Genomic DNA, 26303 nt, shown 5'->3' with positions numbered 1-26303 from the left:
TTTACTTGTATTCAATACTCTAAAGGAATTACCTGTTTTTATGTATTTACACATCCTACATGCTCCACACATAAAGGTTCCAGTAAGTCTAGAAGTAGGTTTAGTGCTTTTAATTTCAAAAAAACTTTTTAAATTAGTGCCTTTTCTATAAACAATACTGGGTGACTGGCCAGTTCTATCAACCAAGGAAGAGTCCTTATAAAGGAAACTCCAGTTTTTGTGAAGAATTAGTCTAAGTTGGTCACTGTCTTTACTAAAGGTGGTTATAAAAGTATTGCATAAAGAGGTCTCCCTAGTTTGCTGAGTCATTGAAGATTTTATAAAGGTAAATGAACCAAAGATATATAGTGCAATAGTGCTCAATAAGAACAAATTAACCAAATAAAAAAGCACTACTGTTGCGAGTCCAAAATCTTCTTTAGTAAATCACAGAAATTAAGCGCTTTCGTCAATCTGACTTGACTTCATCAGAATTCACTAAAACAACTTTAAAAAACACGTTTATACAAATGACTTGCCTGTGATTGGCTGAATCATCACAATAGTTAATAACAGTTAAAACAATTGTTATTTAAAGGTGTCAAACAGTGGCCTAAATTGAAGCAAACCAAATATATGAAATTTTATATTTTTCAACTCTGTATTACCCTCATTACATTCTTTCATTTGTAAAGAATTATTACAAAAATATAAACACAAATGAAAGCAGCAAAAACAGGTGAAAAATGAAAATACTATTTCTATAGAAAACTACTTAAATGTGTTCTGCTTTTTCTTTTAAAATAGGGGCCAAGTTTAGATGATCATTCAAACCAGGGGGGGATTTGCTGCTAACCTCAGTTGTCATAATAATTCTTTCTTATACAATAAGTTTTGCCAATCTCCACCCCTGGCTTCCAAACCGACTGTGTCAAGAACAGCAAATTTAAAACCTGTGTAACCGTCACATGTTGTACTATGTTTATACAGAGCATTTGTGTCCTTTTGGTTTTTTATATCACATAAATGCTCATATATTCTTGTCTTGAAAGACCTTTCTGTCTTCCCAATATAGAAGGAACTGCAGGTATTACACCTAGCAATATATACTAACTTGTTAGAATAGCAATTGCCTCTCCTCAGGTAAACTACACTTTTGTTTTTATTTTCTAAACAAATCCTACTCTCCTGTAAAATATAACAACAGTAACAGCATCTGCCACAGGGTCTACTGCCATTTGTTGTTTCAGTTTTTACAAGTTGGTTGTGCCTGTTTTCCAAAATTATTTTGATGTTAAACCTAATTTTTGTGGTAAACACAGGCTTTTCCCCCACCACTTGGTAAACTTCATGATCAACCTTGAAAATACTCCAATTTTTATATAAAACTTCTTTAACTTTCTGATGTAAAGGACTAAACTGTATAATACATGTCTGTTCAAAGTTTAATTCATTTACCTTTTCCACATTCTCCTCAGGGTCTATGTTTTTATTCAAACCTTTTTCCCCCATTCCTTATAAACTTCTTTAAGCATCTTATCAACTAATTCCAAGGGGTACCCTCTATCCAAAAACATGCTCTTTAAAAAATCAAATTCAGATAACACATCTTCCTTCAAGGAAGTCATTCTGGCTACACTGATGGCCTGTCCTTTAATAATACTTCTCTTTTGTACTAAATAACTAAATTTTGTACTAGATAACTGTCAAAGTGTAAATAATTGTTACAAAAAGTTTTCTTAAGAAATATTCTAGATATAAATTTGTCTTTATCTTCCATAATTTTGGTATCTAAATAACTAATTTCATGGGAATCAAATTGAAAAGTGAATTTTAAAAATTTGGTAGTCTCATTAAGGTATTGGATGAAAGCAGGAATACTTTCTGCTGTTCCTTTCCACAAAATAATTTTTATTTGGTTAATTTTATAAAGGTAACCAAGTCACTTTTTAGTGGCTGTATACTTCGAATGACAACCTGGCTATAAGGTGACTTTACTAGGTTAACATCAATGACAACAGAAGGTGAGGTCAAGAGTGGTTGAACTATACCTTTACTCCATTTATTTACAATTTCTTCAGTTAAATCATTTATTAAACTAACAGGGTAGCCTCTATTGCAAAACATATCTCTTAAAAGTTGACATTCAGAGTTAAAGTCATCTTCATTGGTACACATCTTTACGGCTCTAATAAGTTGACCTTTCACTATTGAACGTTTTTGCCTGTAAGGGTGTGCACTAGAAAAATGTAAATAGGAGTTGCAATATGTTGGTTTTCTATAAATTTTAGAAACGTATCTCCTATTTACTATGTCTTTTTTTAGGTTCACATCCAAATAGTCAATACTAGTAGTGTGAAAAGTATACATAAATTTAAAAAATGATGTAGTAGAATTAAAGTAATCTATCATTTGTTTAGCTTGTGACTCATTTCCTTTAAAAATCACAAAGATGTTGTCTAAAAATCTGGTATAAAAAGTAAAGGAAGTGTAAATTTCAGAGTTGTTGAATACAAAATATTCTTCCCATTGAGCCATAAACATGTTCGCCACACTCGCTCCACAAGGGGAGCCCATAGCAACTCCATGTTTTTGTAAATAGGTCTTGTCATTGAAAATAAAAAAAAATATTGGAAAGTATAATGTCAATTAACTCAGTTGCTAGGTCAATATCCCTTTGTGGAGCTTTTTTGTTTTTCATATAAACTTCTACCCACTCAACAGCTTCTAAATGTGGAATAGAAGTGTATAAGTCGACTACATCGATGGTAAGAAAGTTATCTTCTTGGTTAACCTCTAAAATGTTCAAACTTTTCAACAAAGTCCATGAATCTTTGCATACTCGTGACTCAAGTTTAAGATATTTTTGTAATATTGAGTCAACGAGTTTTGCACATGGGTATGTCAAGGAACCTCGACCGTCAATAAGTAGACGCATGGGAGGGTCATGTTGGTTCTTATGGATCTTTGGTATTCCAAACATGACAGTTATTTTTGGGTAGAGAATGTTAATGTAATTGAATGTATCCAGGTCGATTTTGGCTTCTATAAACAAATCTCTGAAATACACTCTAATCCTTGATTGTGCGATATTTAGTTCATTAAGAGATGCCTTAGCATAGGCCAGACAATTCAAGGCTAACTCCATTTTTTTATTATAATCAGTGATGTCAAAGATAACAAGTCCACCACCTTTGTCTGGTTTAACTAAACGGACATGAGCTGATCTAAGTAATTTTAGTGCTCTTAACTGTTCCATAGTGATGTTGCTCTGTTTATAAAAAGTATTACTGGCTCTAATGGAAGGTATGTGTCTGATGTCTAACTCACACACATTTTCATAAAGAGCTAAAAGGGGATGAAGGGGAGGGTTCAACGTACTAGCAGCCCTAAGTACATGTGCAGGTTGTTGAACATTGCCTAATAAAAAGGAAAGGTTTAATTTCCTTACGTAACACTTTAAGTCTAACAGAGTTTTTGCTACATTAATGTTGTTACTTAAAACATATGTGTTACCCTTCGCTAGCAGTTCTATCAAATTCGCTTCTATAACAACAGATGAAAAGTTGTAAATATTAAAGTCCCCTTTAGAATTAGTGAGAACAACAAGGTTATTTACTGCAACAGAGTCATTAGGAACTATCTCTTCCGATGGTTGTTCCGCCTTTTGTTCCTCTGATACTGAGGGTGATGTGCCCCAGTTGTGGGCATGTTGTTCTTGTCCTGATGAAAGTTTTGAGCAAGTTGGTTGTTATTTGCTTGCCACTCATGTGAGTTATTGTTTGCACAAATTCTTTCACTTCGCCTAACTTTGTCAGTGAAATCAGTGTTATTAACCTCAGATTCTAGTGGTAATAGACTGTCAACAGAGTTGTTGTTAGTTGAATTAAATTCTGTTAGGGGCGGCACTGTACATGTGCATGTACAAAATCTTTGTGATTTTTAAAGGAAATGAGTCACAAGCTAAACAAATGATAGATTACTTTAATTCTACTACATCATTTTTAAATTTACGTATACTTTTCACACTACTAGTATTGACTGTTTGGATGTGAACCTAAAAAAAGACATAGAAAATTAGAGATACGTTTCTAAAATTTATAGAAAACCAACATATTGCAACTCCTATTTACATTTTTCTAGTGCACACCCTTACAGGCAAAAATGTTCAATAGTGAAAGGTCAACTTATTAGAGCCGCAAAGATGTCTACCAATGAAGATGACTTTAACTCTGAATGTCAACTTTTAAGAGATATGTTTTGCAATAGAGGCTACCCTGTTAGTTTAATAAATGATTTAACTGAAGAAATTGTAAATAAACGGAGTAAAGGTATAGTCCAACCACTCTTGACCTCACCTTCTGTTGTCATTGATGTTAACCTGGTAGAGTCACCTTCTAGCCAGGTTGCCATTCGAAGTACACAGCCACTAAATAGTGACTTGGTTACCTTTATAAAATCATCAATGACTCAGCAAACTAGGGAGACCTCTTTTATGCAATACTTTTATAACCACTTTTAGTAAAGACAGTGACCAACTTAGACTAATTCTTCACAAAAACTGGACTTTCCTTTATAAGGACTCTTCCTTGGTTGATAGAATTGGCCAGTCACCCAGTATTGTTTATAGAAAAGGCACTAATTTAAAAAGTTTTTTTGAAATTAAAAGCACTAAACCTACTTCTAGACTTACTGGAACCTTTATGTGTGGAGCATGTAGGATGTGTAAATACATAAAAACAGGTAATTCCTTTAGAGTATTGAATACAAGTAAATTTTACATCAACCATAAGTTGAATTGCGAGTCCAAGAGTGTTGTTTACTTAGCTTCCTGTACCTTATGTCCAGCTTTCTACATAGGGAAAATGGACAGGAAGCTCTGTGAGAGAATTTACGAACACTGTTATGCAATTAGCAAAAATAAAACAGAAAATGCTTTAGCAAAACATATTTCACTAAATGGTGGACATAGTTTCACATTCCAAGCTATTGACCAGGTACTTCCTGACATCAGAGGTGGCCCATACTCAGTACTATTAGAGGTACGAGAACTAGAATGGCAGTTAGCACTTAATGCTTTCTGCTTGCCTGGCTTGAATGAGAATTGTAATATTTCATGTTTGCTTAAATTAGGAAACCTTACACGATAGTGTATTTTTGGTTTTAACTTTTTAGTAATGACTTTAATACAACTCTTGTATATTGTATATTTATTGCATACACACTTTTTATTTGAGGTAGTATGTAAGTTTTAAGATTTACTTTAATAGTGTTTGAATTATTGTGCTTTGCACCTTTAATTCATTGCTGCTATTAGTCACATGATTTCATGCTACATCATTTAAATGCTGTAGAAACTGTGTAACTGCTGTTTGTCTGTGTGTCTGAAGAAGTTACTTTACTTAAAGTGACGAAAACATGAGAACATTTTTATTAAATTGACTTTACATTAAAATAAAGTGTTTTTTGGGATTAACATATTTTTCTGCTGGCTACTGTTGGGCTCCTGTTCTGTTTTGGATTGTTTGTTTATAATATTTTACAGAAAAATGTAATATGTATTTTAATAACAGCTAAAACAAAATTGCCATGTCCTGCATCAGGTGTGGTGCATAGGTAAATATAAACACAGACGTTTCTCTCTTATCCTAATTCTTCAAAAGATTACCCAGTAATGTGAATCTTAGCGCACTGCGGTAATGGTATTTCATAATATGAAAATACTATAGCAATAACGCCTGGGATTTGTGGGTACGGGATTACCACGGTTGGCGTGGTTTTGCCGAGGACCAAACAAAGACAACCGTGGGTAAATCCGATTACCACACCAGAAGTGTATTGCTATTATCTATGACATTATTTAAGAAAAGAAATAATTACTTTTCTTAAATAATGGCATTATATAACGCCTCTTTGCTGCCCTTCCGGCTGTCTGGTGTCCACGGCAGTTCTGATGTACTGCGCATGCCTCGCAGTACATCAGAGCTGTGGCCAGCAACGGAGAAAGCAAGATCTCCGTTGCTTTTACTGTTTAGCTATGTTAAATGGGTTTAACATGCGAGACAGCAAAATAAGCAACAGAGATGTCCGTTGCTTATTTTAAACTGTCTCGCCATGTTAAACCCATTTAACATAGCGAAACAAAAAAGCAATGGAGATCTTGCTTTCTCCATTGCTTTTTAAACCTGTCTCGCTATGTTAAATGGGTTTAACATGAGACCTTTAAATAAGCAACGAAGATCTCCGTTGCTTATTTTAGCTGTCTCGCTATGTTAAACCCTTTTAAAGCGAGACAGGTTTAAAACAACGGAGAAAGCAATATCTCCGTTGCTTTTTACACACTGTGTCGCTATGTTAAAGGAGTTTAACATAGCGAGACAGCTTTAAAAAAAGCAACGGAGATCTCCGTTGCTTTTTTTAAACCTGTGTCGCTATGTTAAACTCTTTTAACATAGCAAGACAGTGTTTTAAAAGAGACTTATACTAATGGAAAAAGTCCGGGCGACCGGACCTTTTTCCACTAGTATAAGTTGATTTACAATGTGCACACTGGCCAATCAGCGTGCACGTTTTGGAATATTAATGTGGGGTCATGGTATAATACATATTTTACATCCATCAGTTTACTTTCCACATAATTAAGCTCACAGTGGAAATATGCAGATTTAAAACAAATGAACAAATATGTTTATTTTTTTACCATAAGAATAAAGCCATCCTGGGCAGGTTGCTGGTTACACACAACTGTACCAAAATCCAAAGGTCCAACAAATAGGGAGTCCAATGTTGGTTAAAAAGCGCAATTTAATATCGTAAAAGCTTTGAAAAAATGAGGTCTCACTTTGTAGTATTTGTTTTTCTCAAAATACACATTTTTAAACATACATTTTTATCAATAACTCCTGTTGAACATGATTTTATGTATATGATAAAATTATGTACATTTAATATGTTAACTAAGCATAATATATGTACTATAACTGAGTTTTTTTGGAAGGCTTTGTAACTTTAAGAACTCAAACATCTAATTGTGTCAAATTAGCAACAGATGAGAGTATAAAAGGACTTAGATTCCATATAGTATTTGTCCTGAAGACGTCCCTCTTTGCAGAGATGAAAGCACTTGACCTTGTGTGTGTTTTACGATATTAAATTGTGCTTTTTAACCAACACTGGACTCCCTGTTTGTTGGACTTTTGCATTTTGGTACAATCATGTATAGCCAGCAGCCTGCCCAGGATGGCTTTATTCTTATGGTAGTACTCGATTGAGCTGTTCTTTGAGACAAACTGCCTGTGATTTTATGTTTATTTTTTACAAAACAGGGGACCCAAAGATTAGTGATATGTGACCTTCATTTTACTCAGTTCAAAAAAAAAAATCAAAGGTATAATAAAACCAGATATACATTTAAGGAGACAGTGATAAAAAGCAAACTAAGTTATTGATGTTTGTATAGCAACTAATTATAATAATAATGATATTGCTAATGTCAGTGCAGCAGCATGTCTGTCGTGGAATTATTCGGTAAATCATCTCCTTCCTGGCCACCGTTAGATTATAGTGCTACAGCATTGTGGGAACTACCAGCCCTAATGATGAGAAAGGTATATGGCAAATGTCTGAAACATAATAGTGTGTTATATACCAAGATATTTATGTTGTGTATTGTGAGATCAGATATTAACATGATTACTCTTTCTTTGTGAAATTACTGGCTGATTTTATTGTGGGTGTGCTAGCTATCTTGACATACAAAGAAGTTAGACAAACAATCCTATAATGGGGTAATATAATGCAAAAAGAAGATGCATATGATACAGTCAGTAACACAAGCTTTAAGAAATTCCTATTAGATGACAGAAAAAAAGCTGTAGCATTAGTCATTAGAGCAAAAAAAAAAAAAATCGAATGAAAAGGTGGAAGGAGTATTTTATGCCAGAAAAAAGAAAGAAAGTAAAACAGTAGAGGTATAATGTGGGTGTATGAGGCAGCATTCATTATTAATGTAAGCATGTGTAGATGTTTGATATCATCACTGCATTTTATTAGATATATATTACACATAGCAACTGATTACATTACAATGAGAAATGACAACAAATACAAAGAAATGTCCAAAAGAAAAAAAAAAGAATAAAACCGTCTGAAAAAAGAATAACAAAGTATGAGGAAATAGAATTGTTGAATGCAAAAAGGTAATTTTCTTTGCCTTTCACTGTCAGTTATAATTCTTGACCTATGAAAATCAAAGAAGTATTTAGAAACTGAAAACAATAACTGCAGTCACTAAATTAAGAATCAGTGAGTCATTAAACAGAAAATGCAAAACACAATATCAAATAGCGATGTGAAAAATGTGAAAAAAGTAACACTAAAAGAGATGTGGTAGAAAAATGCCTAATCTTTTTTTATACAAAAATCAAAGTTCAGTAAGCAATTTTGTATCTTCACGGCAAAATGAGATTTCATCAGAAAGAATTAATATTGGCATCTCTGTCTTAATTACAAGCAATGTGTCACATAAGAACTTCAAATCATTCATATTAAATGCATCATTAATATTATAAAACCAATAATCATAAGTTATAATTTAAAATATCACATCAAAATGATTAAATACTACAGATAATTTAAAAAATGTTTTTTAAACACCATTAACGTCTATAGCATTGTTTAAATATTTTTGATACAGTAGCATTCATAAGAATTTCTTACCAGTATTCTTTACAATCCAAGTCAGTATCCCTGTCAGCACCTCTGCCATCAACAAGAACATGGCTGAGTACATAAGTGTTGGTGGTACTGCATTACAGTATGTGCTTATATAATGCATTTGCAACATTCTTATACTTAATGGAACAAACATGCTCATAAATGCATAATCAAAACTTTCTACCATTTTTTTTCACGTTATATTCCATACAGCCACAACAGTGTTATCAGGAAAAGTTCATAGGTTCATAGGTTCATAGGTTGGTACTAGGCTATCAGCCCTAGGGCCTATACAAGCCTAGCCATAACAATTCCCTGGCTATTTCTTCCCACATTATTTACTTTCCTGGACCCCTGTCTAGCAGGGCGACTGACGTGATCCCTGGGGTGAATTTCCTTTCTCCCATCCAATCGTCAAGGTTCCTCTTGAAGAGGTCCAAAGAGGCACTCTGCTTGACATGTATGGGCAATCTATTCCAGAGTCTGGGGAGTCTCTGGGTCAGGAACCTATCCCTCCAGCATGTTTTGTTTATTGTGATGACAAGGTTTAGATCCCTGGAGCGTGTAGCTCTGAGGGATTGGGATTTCTTTAAGTGTAGCATGTCCAACAGCTCTGGGTTTGACATGGCCTTGTATGTTAAGCAGAGATCGCCTCTGAGTAGTCGATATGCGACAGAGTATAGCTGGAGTTTTTAAGGCGGTCAGTGTAGGGCATCTGCTTTAGGCCTGTGATTCTTTTAGTGAGGTATTTCTGAGGCCTTTCCAGTTGTTGCAGATGTCTTGAGAGGTACATACCAAATGGGGCGTTGTATTCTATAATGGGTCTAATGAGGGATGAGTACAGTGGGACAATGACCTCCTTTTTTCTGGATGAAAAGCCCTTCGTGATGAGGTGTGCCACATAGAAGGATTTCCTGACTGTTGTGGCGATGTGGTTATCGAAGGTGAGACCACTGTCCACCTGTGTCCCTAAGTCTCTTATCACACTTTCTGTGTTTAGTGTACTTCCACCTATATGGTAATTCATGGATACATGTTTTTCCCAAAGGGATAACAATACATTTCTTGGCATTGAGCTTGAGCCCATGGCTCTGGCACCAAGCATCTGTTTCTGTAAGGCCCTTTTGTAGAGTATCCACATCATTTGGGGATTCAATAATGGCTCCCAGTTTGCAGTCATCTGCAAACTTTGTTAGCCAGAGTCCCTTAGTGTTGACCTGTACTTCAGAGAAGTAGATGCCAAACAAGAGCGGCCCCAGGATTGAACCCTGAGGTACTCCACTTGTCACTTGTCTGGAGCTGGATTTGGAGTTGGCTACTTTTACAGTGTGGGTTCTATCAGTAAACCATTTAGCAGCCCATTGGGTGACATAGGGATTAATGCCCAACTTAGTAAGTTTATCTATGATTCGAGAGTGGGGGATGGTGTCAAAGGCCTTGGCAAGGTCTAGATAGGCTGTGTGGACCACCTTACCCTTGTCCATGGCTCTGGAGACTGATTCAAAGAAGTCAATCAGGTTCAGGAGACAAGATCGGCCCTTCACAAACCCAAACTGGGTGGGGTCCAGTGTTTGAAGGTTGCCAATGTCTTTGTTTATAAGTTCCATGATAATACGCTCCATGGCCTTGCAGATAAGGCTTGTCAGACTGATGGGACGGTAGTTTCCGGGATCCAAGGTGGATCCCCTTGTGGATTGGGATAACTGTAGCTCTGCGCCACTCAGTGGGCACGAAACCTGAGTTGAGGCTCTGATTAAACATGACACTTAGGTGAGGTGCCAGTTCATATTGTAGTTCATGTAGTACACAGCCCGGGATGTCATCTGGTCCCATGGATGCTGTATTCTTGGCTTTAGAGAGTGCGTTTTGTACCTGTGTGGCCGTTATTACTGGAATTTGGCAATCTTCCGGTATTGAGATGGGCCATTTAGGGGTGAGGGGGGTGAAGTTGGCACTGAATTGATCTGCCAGGATATTGGCAATATCCTTCAGATCAGTATATTTAATGCCATTCTGTTTTAGCTCAGAGCAGATCTGAGCATTGCCATTTAGATTCTTGACATAGTTATAGAATGCTTTGTGGTTGTCTTTGGAATCTTTGGCAATTTTATTTTCATAACTAGCTTTGGAGGATTTTATGAGGCATCTCAGTTTCTTACTGAGGCTAGTAAGGGAGTTTTTTGCATCCTGGGATTTTCCTCTTTTCTGCAAAAGTTTCTTCCTTTTGCTGTAAAGTTTGTTTATGGCAGGGGACCACCAGATTGGCTTCCTTTTTTTGGATGAGAGCATTTTGGTTCTTTTTGGGATAGCACGATTCATGCATGAGTGGATGTGCTCGTACAGTGCCTTAGTGTAGGATTCAGCAGTTGAACTTTCAGTTCCCATCTGCATGGGTGTCATGAAGTTTGTCACTTCTGACTTGAGTAGCATGAAGTTGGCTTTGGAGAAGTTTTTTATGGTGGTTTCTTTACTGGGGGGTGGGGTTGGGATGTGGATGTTAAGGGTGATTAGCTTATGGTCAGACCTGACTAACGAGGGGGTGACCATAGGTATGGAGCATTGATTTCCCATGTTGGTAATGACCAGGTCTAGGATATTGGAGCCCCTGGTGGGACTATGGATTAGTTGATCCAGGGCGTTGTAATTTATGAATTCCAAGAACCGTTTTGTAAAGGTGTTGGGACATGAGTAGTTTTCCCAGTTAATAGCAGGGTAGTTAAAATCACCCAGTATTAGGGTGTTTGGTTCTATCTTAATATTTTCCAGTATGTCTAGAAAGGTGTAGTGAGAATCTTGGGGTATGGTGGGGGATCTGTAGCAAGCTACAATTTGGATTGCAGTCTTACCTAGTGTTAGTTGCACTTGGAGAATTTCAGACACATTGTGTTGGCCAACTAGCCTGGTGGTGTGAATATCCTTGGTGAATATTGACACTCCTCCACCTTTAGTGTTTCGGTCCTGGTTTGGTGGCCAAAAGTGTGGTAAGAGTTGTAGCCTGGTATTGCAGGGGTGCTCTCTGGAACCTTGAACCAGGTCTCAGTTACTGCACAGATATCGATCTTCTCCATTTTTAGGAGTGCCTCGAGAGAGTGCATTTTGAGGTTTAGACTTCTAGCATTGAGTAGCATTACCTTCAGATTTTGCATGCTTGTACCTGTTACGGTGGTGGTTTTGTCCTTTGAAGTTTGCCTAAAAAATGCACTATAGGGGTGGCAAGAGCCTTAGCCAGTAACCTAAATCCCAGGGGTGACAGGTGCAGACCATCTCTGGTAAAGCATCGTGGTCTGTCAATCATGTCATCCCAGGCAGACAGATACTGGATCCCCTTTGAATGACACCATAAGCTTAGCCAATTGTTGAAGTCAATCATTTTATCCTTATATTGTGGTATCATTCTGGGTGAAGGCAGGATGCTACTCAGGGCTAGGGTCATACCTGCCTGGGCCATATGATCTGAAAGCTCTTCCATGTCTCTTTTCATGTAGTCCAGGGAGGTACGTCTCAAGTCATTCCCTCCAACATGAACAATGACAGAGTCATATTTGTACTTGTTGTGGAGTGACTTGAGTGCATGCGTTATGTGGCGGATCCTGGCACCCAACAGGCAGCTGACTGTAATTTTCTCCTTATTCAACCTGGTGAGAGGGACATCAGTGTGCCGGACTATAGAGTCACCTATGACTAAAGTGTTAGGTACATTGTCTTGCCTTAGGGGCTGTTGCTGGGTGGCACACTGGTGTTGTGAACTATGTGACACATTGGTTGTGATTGGTGTTTGTTTGCTTTTCAGCTTCAGAGGTCTTTGTTGCTTGGGCAGGTTACAGTTAAGGGCCTCTGCATATGTGGATTTAGTGTTGCTATATGTGGGTGTTGGTGGTGCAGGTTTAGAAGGGCTATGTGTTGCTTGAGGTGTAGTGTGGGTGTTAACCTTCTCCTCTTGACTGTTTAGCACAATCTTGGGTGGAGAGAGCTTTGCTTCCATTTTGGCTATGTAAGTGCATCTCTCACAGGTTGTAGTGTTGGGTGGTAGGAGGAGAGGGTTGTCTGTGTACATGAGGCAATTGCTGCATTGCCCCAGTATGCCCAGATTCACCAGGTGGACAGGAGAAATCACCGGAAGCTGATCCTTGGACATGCCTGGTTTGGGGCTTTTTTTTTTTCTTTGAAAAGTATAGGAGCTGTTTCCTTAGCAAGGTATTTTGCAATTATAGGCTGTTTAGTGCCTACTATTAATTTCTCCTTGTTAACAAGGAGAGTTCAGTGTTTGTATGAGTTTAAGTCTTCCTAGTGCTTTCCAGCAGGTATTAGAGAAAGTGCTAGTCACAGGGATGCTTAAAGGTAAGATTGAAAAGAATGCACTCTGCAGTGTGCACTAGAGAAGTTAGATGTGAAAGTAGGTAACTTGAGTTTTACCTGTTTAAAAAGTTAAGGTTTAGTGGAGAGTTACTATTTTTAAAACAGCAAGATGGATTGAAAGGGGTGGTCACTTTTGTATTTTGGTACTATGAAATATGTAGGATGGCCAATAAATTTAAATAATTGAAGGGGTGGGATTTCAAAAATGATGATTTTGTGATTACTCACATAAGCCAGTGAAAGTAGAGAGAAATGAGATATATGGTCAGATTAACTTAAGAGGCAGGCAACTAGAAGTGGTAATAGTATATTTACAGCCTTTACATTAATTTGTTATATTTTTCACTAAAGTTTCACTAATGACTTTTCATTTCTTTGAAACTGTACAACCTAGACACAGAGAGTCAAAACATTTTATTTAGCCAGCTCTGTGATTTTACATGACAACAAATTCCTTTCTAAGTGCTTGTTTCTGAAAACATTTACAGAGATATGACAACAAAGACTATGATTATTTGTGCAATTTACAATATAAATGGCACTGGCTATTTCTCAAGATATAAAACTTGCAGCATGAACATCAGTGACAGTTTTCTTCAACATCATCTAACCTTCCACCAGATGCCATGTCATAGTTTGTAAATCACTTGGTTTGAAAATATTTGTGTTATATGGAAATACTGTGTATCTTCATAATTACTGGCAAACAATTAGCATTTCCAGTATAGTGTAGTATACATGGCGAGTAGCAATGCATTTTTTCTATCTCCAACTATGACACTTCACACCATGCCCGTAATGATACATAATTCTCTTTCTCAGATATGAAAATATAAACAGTTATGAAAATACGAATAACAATAATAAACTTGAAGCCACCATAAACTCTGCAGAGGACAACAAGATCCTCCAAGATGGGCTTTCCAAAATAAATATCTGGTTTCAAAACCATGGACTAAAACTAAATGCCAGTAAGTGTATAATCATATCCTTTGACAAGCAGGGCCTCCATTTTAAGTATCACATTGACAGTATATCCTTGAGGTTGCTGCTGAAGTCAGGGATTTGGGAACCGATGTAGTCAACGAACATATCCAGTAATGTAAGGAAATCTTTATTCATTGCACAGCTTATATCTAAAGGTATGGTGTCCAGGTTAGTTATGTAATAATTCCATTGTAATAGCCACTCAGTCTAATCACTAAAAATAATACTCCATTTGGCATGTACCTGTCCAAATACTTGTCACAACTGGAGTGACAACAATGGTTTCTCACTAAAAAAGGAAGCACCTAAATCACAAAAAACTATGCATACCATCTCAAAGCCTTGTTCCTCTTCTTGATGTCATACAGGCCTCTAAGAGGTGACATTGCCTCATGTACACACTTCAACAGACCCTTCCCTTTCAGAATTATTACACATTCACAAGTCTGAGCATAAACATCCACTGAAAAGATCTCAATTTGTTTTGAAACATAAACAGAACATTTTGGATGGATAGGTATGTATCACAGAGAATACCTCTTCTATGGAATGGTCTTCCACTCCACATAAAGCAAAGTACTTACTCTAGTCAAAAATAATTTGGACAAATGGATGTGAAACTTCAAATTCACCCCTAGATTAGCACCCATGTCCCTCGTGGATAGGGACAACAAGTAAATGTCCCAGCATATCCTTATTCTGCCCACCTTTTGGTTATTCGTATGCAAAACATAAAGACTCAAAACTGTCATGGAAATGTAAGGTTAGACTTCTTAAGATACTTGCACATCAATAGCTTACTAAGTATCTATGAACCTATGAACAAGTGGCAAACAGTGATTATATTCTCCTCTGCAGAACATCCTAGATTATCCAAGTGACGCCTCCAGGAGATCTGCAGTTAACTCCTACTTACTCCTCTAGGTGTCAAATATTGCTTGTTCATATTTGCATCAATAATTCCAAAACCATGTTGTGTACAAGGTTTTAAAATATTTCATCTTAAAGCTTACCAATGGCAAACTCAGCTGCATTAATATTTGACCTCTGTCTAGTGCAGGTAAAGATATATTAACTGTTGTTTTCATGATATTAGTTTATATCGATATAATTTTCACATTTCCTAAATACCTCAATAACCAAGTAACACAGACAGAACTCCTTAGTGACATATGAAAGCTCTATATGGATAAAATGTTGCTGATAGTATGTGTGTAACTTGAGTGGTTACTGAAATATTGTAAGTTGTTTACAAAATATTACAAACGTAATAGTGACTGTGTTTACTGTGACTTATAAAATTCAGTTTAGGACCTAGAACCTAAAGAATACTACCACTATAAGAAACATTTTGTGCTGAAGGGTTTGCCATTTATACTTCTTTCATAACCCCTATGGTTCCAGAGATATGAACATTTGTTTGAAATGTGAGGACATAATTTAATTTGTCATTGATTTGTCAGAAAACCACAACATTCTGAGAAACAGAGCATAAATAAGAGGCAAAAATCTGGACAATTCTGCAAAAATCTGTGCAGTTGAGAGGTACGCCATATAGTAGCTACCAACACAGGAAACATGAGAACTAGAACATATCTGTCATTAATATATATATATATATATATATATATATATATATATATATATATATATATATATATATATATATATACGTATATATATGAATTCACACACACACACATATGATAAGCAAGTATATATATATATTTGAAATTCCTTGATGGAATATATATATACGTGTGTGGAATTTTGTGCAGTAATAGAAATATGTTTTTCAACAGATTAGCCTATTTTTTATTATATGTTTTCCACACTTATGCCTGCCAAACATCAGCCCCACTATATTTTTTCTTGAGCTTATTCCCTACTGAATTGAGAGCCAGTGTGCCACACGCTCTAGGGACCTTAACCTCATTACCACAATAAACAGAACATGCTGGAGGGGCAGGTTCTTAACCCAGAGACTTCCCATACTCTGGAACAAACTTCCCATTCACGTCAAGCAGAGCACTTCACTGGCCATCTTTAAGAGAAATCTTGATGAGTGGGTGGGCAATAGGAAGTTCACCCCGGGGATCACTTCAGTGGCCTTGCTTGACAGGGGCACTGGGAACTAACTTTGGGCAGTATGATCCCAGGGAATCTTCTTGGGATAGGCTTATATAGGCTCCAGGGCCATTAGCCTAGTACACACCTATGAACCTATGAACCAATAAGGCCATCATCCATGCAGTTTATCCTGCATCTCCACCATTCTGCTGTCCTCTTCTGTCAGAGCTACCCTTGTTTCAATGGCCCAATGTTCTGATTTCACTCTGCTGACTAGTGATAACTGCATTTAAGAATGGACCCTATCTAACCCCCAATCCAGGGGAATACTTGAACAACATGTAAATATTTCCCATACACTAGTGAAGGAGAATTTTTTTTCTTGAATTTTAATCCCCCATTCCCACCCTTCCCAGCTCTAATATGTATAATGCTGTATTGGGAAGGTCTATATTACGTGATCAAAAATTCAGATGTTCGAACACGTAATGATCGACCCCAATTGAGCGAAACAGCAGAATGTCGAACATGTAAATGGAAATCTCCGTAGGGAGAGATTTCCATTTACTGCAATGTAATGCAGTCTCGGAGTTGGTATATTTAAGTAGCGGGGTGGGGGGTGCAGGGGGGCTTGCCCTCTGCATAAAGCAGTTTAATGGTTTGTTTGGATTTTTGTGATTTTTTTTCTGGCCGTTCGACATTTTGCTCAGTCGGGGTCGATCATTACGTGTTCGAACATCTGAATTTTCGATCACGTACTGTAGACCCGTATTGGGATGCATAATACTGGCCTGTAATGGATTCACACTACTGCACATTCACCAGCTTCCAGCCACAGTGCCATACACTGCTCGGTGCTGCCAGATGCACATTGTGACCCCTGTGACCCCTGTCATTGCTGTTGCTGCAATGGACCTCTGCCTCCCTTCACTAAAAAATGTGCCAGCTGACTATGGCCATTCAATCCTATGTTCCCTGATTGGCTCCTGTAGATTGTTACTTGAACTTATGTTATCTGGGGTGCAGTTATTTATAGTTAGGGATTTATCCCTGTAATGCAGTGAGCTAATTATGTTTGCCTGGTCTGACATACATTTATTGGTTACATTTTTAAGACACTCAGTATTTAAAAGAAAGTAAGCAATAAAGTCAAAACATGGTTTATGAGTAGAAATATGCCTCGTACAGTTCAGGCACTGAAGAAAAAAATATTGTTCACATCAGTCAAAGGTAAGTCATTCAAAATTGTATAAGATCATGTCAAACAAAAGATATAATGTGCTGAAATATACCATTGCTGAATTTTTTTTTTAGATGCATAATCATATTCCTGTGTTCAGTAAATTGTTTCTGTATATCAAACGTCATATTTTCACTTTTAGGTCAGGAAGCGACTAAAAAATGAACCAAATGTGTGCTGCACTGCAATTACTGATGATGCAGACAGAGTCGTTTTTGGTGTCATGAAACAAAACAGGTATCAGTTTAGACTATTAACAGTCACCCTGCAGAACATACTCTATTCTCTTAAATAAATGGAAATTATAAAATAAGCCTTGTGTCCATAGTGGTGAGGAAAGTCTTCTACATTGTGCATCTCATAAATAAGAGTATCAAATCCAAGTCTAAGGAGGTTATAACTCTGCTGTACTCAGCCCTTATTAGACTACTAATTGAGTACAATGCTGCCTTCTGTATGTACCTCACCAGACACCTGCAGAAACTGGTGAGACCACAGAGGTTTCTTACCAAGTGAATCCAAGGCCTTCAAAGCATGACCCACATTAAAAGACTGAAAGTCCTGTCACTATACTCTGTATCATACAGGCTGCTGAGAGGTAACCTGTGCCTGGCCTACAGAGTAGTCTCTGATTAGTGGAAATGCTGCACATCCGCAAATAAAATGGGACAAGAGTCAGTTGCTCCAGGGAACTCAACCTAGCCTGTGATATTAACAAAACATCTTAGAGTGACAGATATATCTCCCAGAGATTGTCGCTCCTCTGGAATAAGCTTCCACTTCACATGAAGCGCAATCTTGACAGTTGGATGGGGGGACCATAAATTCACTATGGGGGTGGCACCTATGTCCATCTTGGACAGGGGCAGTCTGTGCTGAGCATAGAATCACTCTGCTAACGATGAACATCTAACTGTGGTCAATTAGAGTATTTCATGGCTAGGCTTGTAAAAGATGTAGGGCCATTAGCCTAGTAATCTCCTATGAAACTATAAGTAAAAATGAATAATACTGCTAATTTCCAAATTTGAAGTACCTGACCTGTAATTCACTATTAAAAATTTACTTTCACAGGCAACAGTTGTCAGATAATTTCTTAACAGCATTTTGACAGCAGTCAACTCAGAATACTGTCTTAGTGATTTGGTGATCATAAGAAATGCATTATTATGGAACCTCTATATCAGTTTTAGGGTAGTCATCTTTGTTTCAGGAGCATTACATATCTGAATTTACCTAATCACCTTGTAGTGCTCTGAATGTAAGATTTAATTTAATGGCAGAAAGTGGGGTTGCCCTCCCCAAACTGTGTGGCCCAAAAAAACTTTGTTTACTATTCTGTCTGACAATGCTGTGTTTTGCCTGTAATTTTAATGTCATGTAATTTATGTCAGTATATTAGATGCCAGCATTCCACAGTGCATTAAAGGAAAAAGAGCCAGCTCACTGTTTCACATCTGTCATTATGCTTGGTCAAAAGATAGCCCAATGACAGTATATACTATGACTGCTGTATATCTGCAGCTAGGAATAATGTGGGTGTATAGAACAATCAGAATATACCAATTAACTTCTTTTAGCATATGTTTTATTGGGCTATCATATTTTTCAATTTTTACAATTCAGTCTTGGTGACTTCAAATGTCATTGAAGCTATATAAATGGTTTCATTTTCTAATATCACAGCAGAAATATATACTGTGAAGTTTCAGCCAAACCATATCTGTATTTGTACAAAAACAGAAAAAGGCCCACACAAACAAGTATACAGTTATGACAACTTCAGAGGATCAGAAAATGATAGCTAAAATTCTAAGCTTAAGTCCATCCTAAACTCTAAAGACAGGCCTTGGTATTAGTGCAGTCCTAACAACCACATAATCCTAAACAAGACTTTAACCTTAACTGTATGTTTAACCTTTAATTTAAAGTTATGTCCATGAGAAGTGACAAACCATAATTTTAACAATAACCCTAAATTAAATCTTGTGTCAAACCATTCACTTAACTGTAGCCTTAAATGTGAACTTATATTCTGACTTGAGGTATTTGTAGATGTGGGTTTGCAATATTAAAATTATGGATATTGTTAGGGTTAGTCTTACGGTAAGGATAACATGTTTAGAGTTTAGGTTGTAATTACAATAAGACTAGAAAGGACAAAGCTGAAACAGACTAAAGCTTAGAGTTGTTTGAGCTAAGATTATGGTAGTAGTAACAGCAACATTTATGGAAAAGATTTTGCATGTATCTACAGTTAGAGAAGAAGTTAGAAGAATGATGATACTTAAGCTTAGAATTGTTCTTTTAATTAAGGAGAGTATTGCAGATACATGTAGAATAAGGGCTGAGAGTACATTTAGGATACTAATTAGTGTCAATGGATTTGCTGCACCTCAGTACTGGGCTACAGTTAGAGCCTGAAGTAAAGGTGGTGGAAAAGTTTAAAGTATAACAAAAAAGTAAGACGTAGAGTTAAGTTTGGTTTTAGAATTACAACTAGAGTTAGCCTTTGGGTTTATGTTAAATTTCACCATTAGGTTCAGCATTATGCATAGGTTTCAACTTAAAGTTACTGTTTAGATAGGGTAATGATTACAGCAAAATTTGTGGTTACAGTTCTCTTGATGTACATGTATAGTTTGACTTAAGTTTCAGTTGTAGTTAGGTTGAGCTGCAGAGTTGCAGTTTGTGTATAGCTTGTTATTATAAGAACTGTGTGATGTCTCCACGCTGGGTCAGTAATCAAGATACCTGAAGGCTCACCACTGACACTGGAGAGGGATGTACACTTGGAATACAAATGGATACATTCAGTAGTTCCAGATGCAGACCTGTCTGTATCAAGCACAATTTCCCTTAAGAGCACACAGGGAATACACTCAGTCCAGAGTCTGTATTCCTATATATCTGTCTCCCTCCAGGTCCCCAATAAGACTCCCCACTAGTACAGCTGTAGGGTTAGGCCCTCAGCCGAGCATCCAAGCCAAGAACACCAGCAGCCTCTCTGTAAGCCCAGTGCATGGTGTCCCTGCTCCAAGTAGCTGACACACACACTGAGAGATTTGATTTTTCAGACACACACACACACACACACACACACACACACACACACACACACACACACACACACACACACCTGGGAAAGCTAGCAAAGATTTGCCTGCTGTGCCCTCTTCTGCCCAGAGAACAAAGTAGTTATCACTGCTACCAGACACTCCACAATCAGCTACTCTAAGGCCCTTAACATAGGGTGTGTAATATTAATAGTAATACAAATGGTAGTAGTTGACCAAGACAGCTAGGCCTTCTGGAGTGACCCACACAGTGTCACCAAATAAATATACGCACTTTCAAAGGTTAAGTACTTTCTACAAAGACCAGCTACAATAAAAGTTTTAAATACATTTAATAATAAATAGTAAAAGAACAAGAAAATGCTAAATATATATTTACAGTAAACCAGAGTTCAAATCACAAGAAATATTGAAAACAACAATGATGGACAGACTCAGACAAATAAAGAAATATAATATCTAAACTAAGCTTTACTATATTTTCTTGACTGAATCTAGGAGAATTACTGTTCCCTAATAACTTACTTCATAGAGCAAGGCACAATGAAATATGTGAGCACTCTTTCTAGTCAGGTTCCCCAAAACAGAATACTCAATACTTAGAGATAATTTCCTAGAAAATATAATATCCAAGATGGCTTGCAGAATGACCGCATCTGGTCACCAGACTCTAGGTTCTCACAGTAACCCCCTTTCAAGCTGAGACAGGAATTTAGCATAGATGGCTACAATACACATCTTAAATATTTACGGCAGTATCTGGGGTTTTCCCTCTTTTTACTGAGCTCTTTTACTGTGGGTGCCATTTTAATGATTTATCAGCTCATTTACATTTCCCTTATTTTTCTTAAAATAAGCCAACTGGTTAACCTTTGCTGTCCCACTATCCTATATTAAAACATATACATTTAATTCAGTTACAGTAATACATGTACATTTTCTTTCATTCCAGCAACGTACAATGTTGATACATTTTAACAAAGGAAACCTCACAAATACATTTTCAGCACAATCATCTGTACATATCAGTTTGATATACAAATGACATTTAATTATTTACAGAATTCTAGCTAGCTGTGTTGGCACAAGTCATACATCTACTACCCTACTTCTCCTAGGATGGCTGGCAGTACCTCCTATCATCACATACTGTTCGATATATACTCGTATTTTTAATATTATAGTGCTGTAACTCATAAATACTTTAAGATCATATTTCCCAGCTTTTAACATTATGAAAATGAACAACTGCATGTTAACACAGATTTGTATAATGTATTCCTCTGATTTTAAGAATACACATAACATTAGATAGTAGTGAAACTGCCAAGATGGCTACACAATGAGTAACAGCTTAATTTTAGCTCTCCCAGTGTGATAACAGAAACTTAGCAGAGAAAGCCAGTGGGCCTAGATTTTGGGTTAAATTTCAGTAACTGGCTAATAAGTGCACTGCCTGGATGCCAGGAAAAAAGAAATATGGAGGCCCTGATGGAAAATCAGCTACAAAAGGTGACGAAAGACACTGACTGGGAACATTACTGTAGCTGTTCAACAAAAAGCAGTGCAAGCTCCAGACATGACTTCCAATAACCTAGAGAAAGTATAAGGCAACTGCACACAGACCTGACTAAAATAAATGAAACACTCAAACAATTAGAGGCTGGAAAAAATGGAAGAAGCCTTAAACAGGTATTCAGATAACTGATAAAACTACAAAACTCAGAGGTCAAAATGAAGAAAAGGCTTTCTGAATATGAGACTGCACAAGAAGCAATGTTTCAAGTAATAATAGAATTAAAGGACAGAGCACGTAGGAAAAAAATCTAAGATTTTTTGCTGTACACAAGAAGCTGGAAGGAACAGACTGTATTAATTTTATGAAAGCACAAATAAGCAACTGGACTGGTATTCCACAACAGGAATTATTAATTGAAAGGGCACATCATTTGTATGCTCGAAACCTGGCTTTGGTAAACCAACCTAGACCTTTATTAGTAAAGATGAAATCTTACCAGCAGAAGGAGTTGATTCTGACAAAACTGTGGCAGAAGGACAAAATACTAAAACTGGGAGACAGCAGACTGTTTGTGGAGAATGTCTACTCATTGTACACCAGGCAGAAGAGGAGAAAATGTATCCCATTATTTAGGGAATGTCAAGAAGCAGGAGTGAGATTCAAACTGCTGTACCCAGCTATCTTCAACATATTTTTCCCTGGAAGAACAAAATAATTTTTTGATAAAGTACACGCTATGGAAGAAATATAAAAGTTTGTCCAACAAAAAATGAGGTGTGAAACAGAAGGAGATTCTGCTTCTTGTTCTTCTGGTAATAAAGGACATGAGGGACTGTGCCAGTGAAACCTTTTTTAGTGTTTTAACAGAAAATGCTTGAGAGAGGGATAACAACACAAGAGTTAATTAGAAAAATCGAAAATATGTTGGAAATGAAGCTGAGACATGGTTTGGGAGAAGGAGATGAACAGGAATAAAACAAGAAAATCTGGAAAAAGTGGACTGTCTTGGTCTTTGTTAAACCTGTAGGGGACTCTAAAGTATATGCACTACTTCATGCCATTAATGTTTAGAGACTAAAATCAGTATCTTGGAAACTGACAAATATTTGTGAAACATGACAAAACAAGAAAATCTGGAAATATTGGACTTTTTTAGACTTTGTTAAACTTGTAGGGGACTCTAAAGCATATTCCCTACTTCATATCATTAATGTTTGGAAAAATACGCAGTGGGGAAGAGGAGGAAGAAAGGTACATGAAGTAAAACATTTTTTCTTAATTGTACTGTTTAAATAGTGCATGATGTTCTTTGCATGTTATAAAGTTTTTCAGTTATTTTTAAATGTAATGGGGCTATTAATATAAATAGGTGCTCATGATTTTTTTTCTTTTTCTTTCTTTTTCCCTTCTTCTCTAGCTCCTTGTTCGATTTTAAGGAAAAAAAAGATCTGGTTAAAAGAGCATGGCAAAAGAAAAATCAGTGCTCTTTTTCTCATTCTTGCATAGTCGAATGACTGGGTTAAGGCCATTATCTTAATCTAGTAAAAAGTTTTAAGAGAAAACAAGTAAATAAAAAAGGATATTAAATAGTATAAGACTTTTTTTCTAGTAAACAGTTTTGGGTTTGGTTCTCAAGTCTCTAGCAGACAATCTGATAAAGAGAAATGGCTTGGAGAAAATGTTTTCAGAAAGCATTCAAGTGTTTTCCCAGTTGAGAGAGCTATAAAGATAAGACAAAATCAGATAGCACATAATAAAACCATAGGCTATACCATGCTTCTTAACATGGATTGCCTTTCTTTTATTAGCTCAAATTTGTGTGTGTGGCTGTCAGTTTGGAACATTTGTTCCTGTTAGGAGGGTAAAACTTCAATATTTGATGATGTATGTAGTTTTTTGTGTCATTATTAAGTTAATAGGTTTTAGAGGGCTATGGGATATGTGTGTGTATTTTTGTTTGAGGATTGTCAATAAAACAAAAGGTTCTGTACTCATAAGATGTGACATATGTTCAAATGGAGATAACAAGAAACAACTGTATAAAAGATTAACCTGCTAAACAGTACATGCATGTAACACAAAATTTGAAACTAGACATTTAACAAAAAAGCTGTTATACATAAAAGGTGGAAATTATAATCTCTCAAGAATATTATGCTTTGTATAGTGTCTTTATTATCTCACAAATAAATACAACAAATAAAGAGTAGTGAACTATATTAAACATGTAGAGTGGAAATAGCTATGCTATAGGAGACACACTTGGAAAGAACTGGATATGTGAATTTGATAAAGAAAGGTTTCCAGGATGGTTATTCAGCAAAATGCCTTGGACAAAGAAAGAGAGGAGTACTTATATTAATTGCAAGAGGAGCACCAATAATAATAAAAGAGTATAAAAAAGACAATAATGGTAGATTTGTAGTACTAAAGGGATACTGGCAAGGGAGGGGGATTACACTGGAATGTATTTATATTCCACCAAAAACTGCTATAATGGAGCTTAAGAAAATTCTGGGAGAAATAATCAGCATTCAGCAAGGAATATTACTTATAGGTGGAGACTGGAATTTGATTTGCAATAGTGAAGATTTGTCCGGGAGGCCCAGAAGGGAAAATATAACAAAGGAGGGTAGATTTTTAAAGAAATTTATGAAAATATTTGGCATGTAAGATATGAATTCAGTACTAGGAATACATATTATTCTCCAAGATACAAAAATGGGGCTAGGCTAGACAGAATTTACATTTCACAGGAACATGTGCATTTATTTGAAGGTCTTGATATGCACCAAATAACAATTTCAGATCATGCATGAATAATAACTAAAATAAAAACACAGGGTAATGAAATAAAAATGAGACACTGGTTCTTTCCCACCTATCTCTTGAAAATTCAGAAATTTAAGGAATTGGTAGTGAAAATTATTCGGGAGCTATTAGAGAAAATAGAAACCTCTTCTGAAAATACAGAAAGGGAGTGGGATAAAAATTAAAGAGTTTAAAAATAGGGGGAAATAAAAGAAAGGGAGATATCCTTAAGCTGTAACAAGAATTATTTAGATGGACTAACAAATATTAAAGTATTGCAAAATTGGAGGAATCTCACAGAACAAGAAGAGGACCAACTGCAGAATGCTAAACAGAAAATAAGGGATTACCTCAATAATGTGCATGAGTTTAGAAATATTGCTGTTAAAAAACTGTTTTTTTGATAATAACTCTAGAGCACAAAAACTTTTAACACAATGATTCAGGCAACAGAAAGTTGAAAGGGCTGTTACCAAGCTTGGGGAGCCTATAACAAGGAAGATAACAAGAGATCCTGTAGAAGTATTAGAACATTTTCAGAAATTTTATGAAAGCCTGTCTAAAGCAGAGAAATATGAAAATCAAGAAAAGTACAAATGGAAGTGATATGAAAGAATTAAATATGCCAAGGTTAGAGGAAGAAGAACCTCAATTACTAACAGTTAGGACAGGAAGAGATGAAATAAAAATGATGGTGTATAACCAATCTACAGGAAAGTCTCCAGGAATAGATGATATTCCTGTGGAAGTTTGGAAGCTATGAGGGAAAAAATGTTAAAGATCTGGAAGTTTTTTTTAACAATATTTTATGAAGAGGAGAAGTACAAACATCCTGGAAGAAAGCAGTAGTAGCTGTAATACTTACAAAAAGATAAAGATTCATTAGATCCAGCTTCATACAGGATTATTTCAACACTAAACCATGATTATAAAGTGTTTATGTCTATAATGGCTAAAAGAATGGCAAATGTGATACCAAAATTGATAGATATGGATCAATGTGGTTTTCGGGAGGCAAACATTTGACAACATTAACAGAACATTGATGATCCAGAGGAAAGCAGAATGTAAGAAAATACCACTGTTGTTTGTGGGTGTTGATGCAGAGAAGGCATTTTACAGAGTTAGCTGGGACTTTATGAGCGGAGCAATGGAAGCATTTGCATTCCCTGATAAAATTATAAGGTTGATTAGGAGGATGTATTAAGGATCGGAGGTGAAAATCTTGGTGGGGTCATCTCTGGTAATTTCTGCTTGAGCAGAGGAACCAGACAGGGGTGTCCTCTCTCCCCTTTGTTATATGCATTATATTTAGAACCATTGGCAAAGAAAATAAGGGACTCAGAAATTCAAGGATATAATTGATATGGTAGTCAAGAAAAGCTGTTTCTATTTGCAGATGACATTATTTTATACCTGACAAAACCAGAAAGGGACATTACAGTGTTGTGTAACATATTGATACAGTTTCAGATCTTTTCAGGATATAAAATTAATGAAGCTAAAACAAAGGCAATAACCTTAAATTATGTAGCTGCATATGAATTGG

General features: G+C 36.3%; 1 protein-coding gene across 1 annotated transcript in view; it reads left to right on the top strand.

The window, feature by feature from the left end:
- Nucleotides 1-26303, top strand: part of LOC122794919 (NACHT and WD repeat domain-containing protein 2-like) — a 1236179-nt gene that overhangs the window by 1130222 nt on the left and 79654 nt on the right. The window contains exon 28 of the mRNA XM_044063511.1: nt 17490-17584. Within this exon, the coding sequence (XP_043919446.1) occupies nt 17490-17584 (95 nt within the window). The remainder of the gene's footprint in view (nt 1-17489; nt 17585-26303) is intronic.

Source organism: Protopterus annectens, chromosome 2.part1, assembly GCF_019279795.1.
Source record: "Protopterus annectens isolate FY-2018-M chromosome 2.part1, PAN1.0, whole genome shotgun sequence".
Classification (NCBI taxonomy): Eukaryota; Metazoa; Chordata; order Ceratodontiformes; family Protopteridae; genus Protopterus; species Protopterus annectens.
This window is presented reverse-complemented; position numbering and strand designations above follow the sequence as displayed.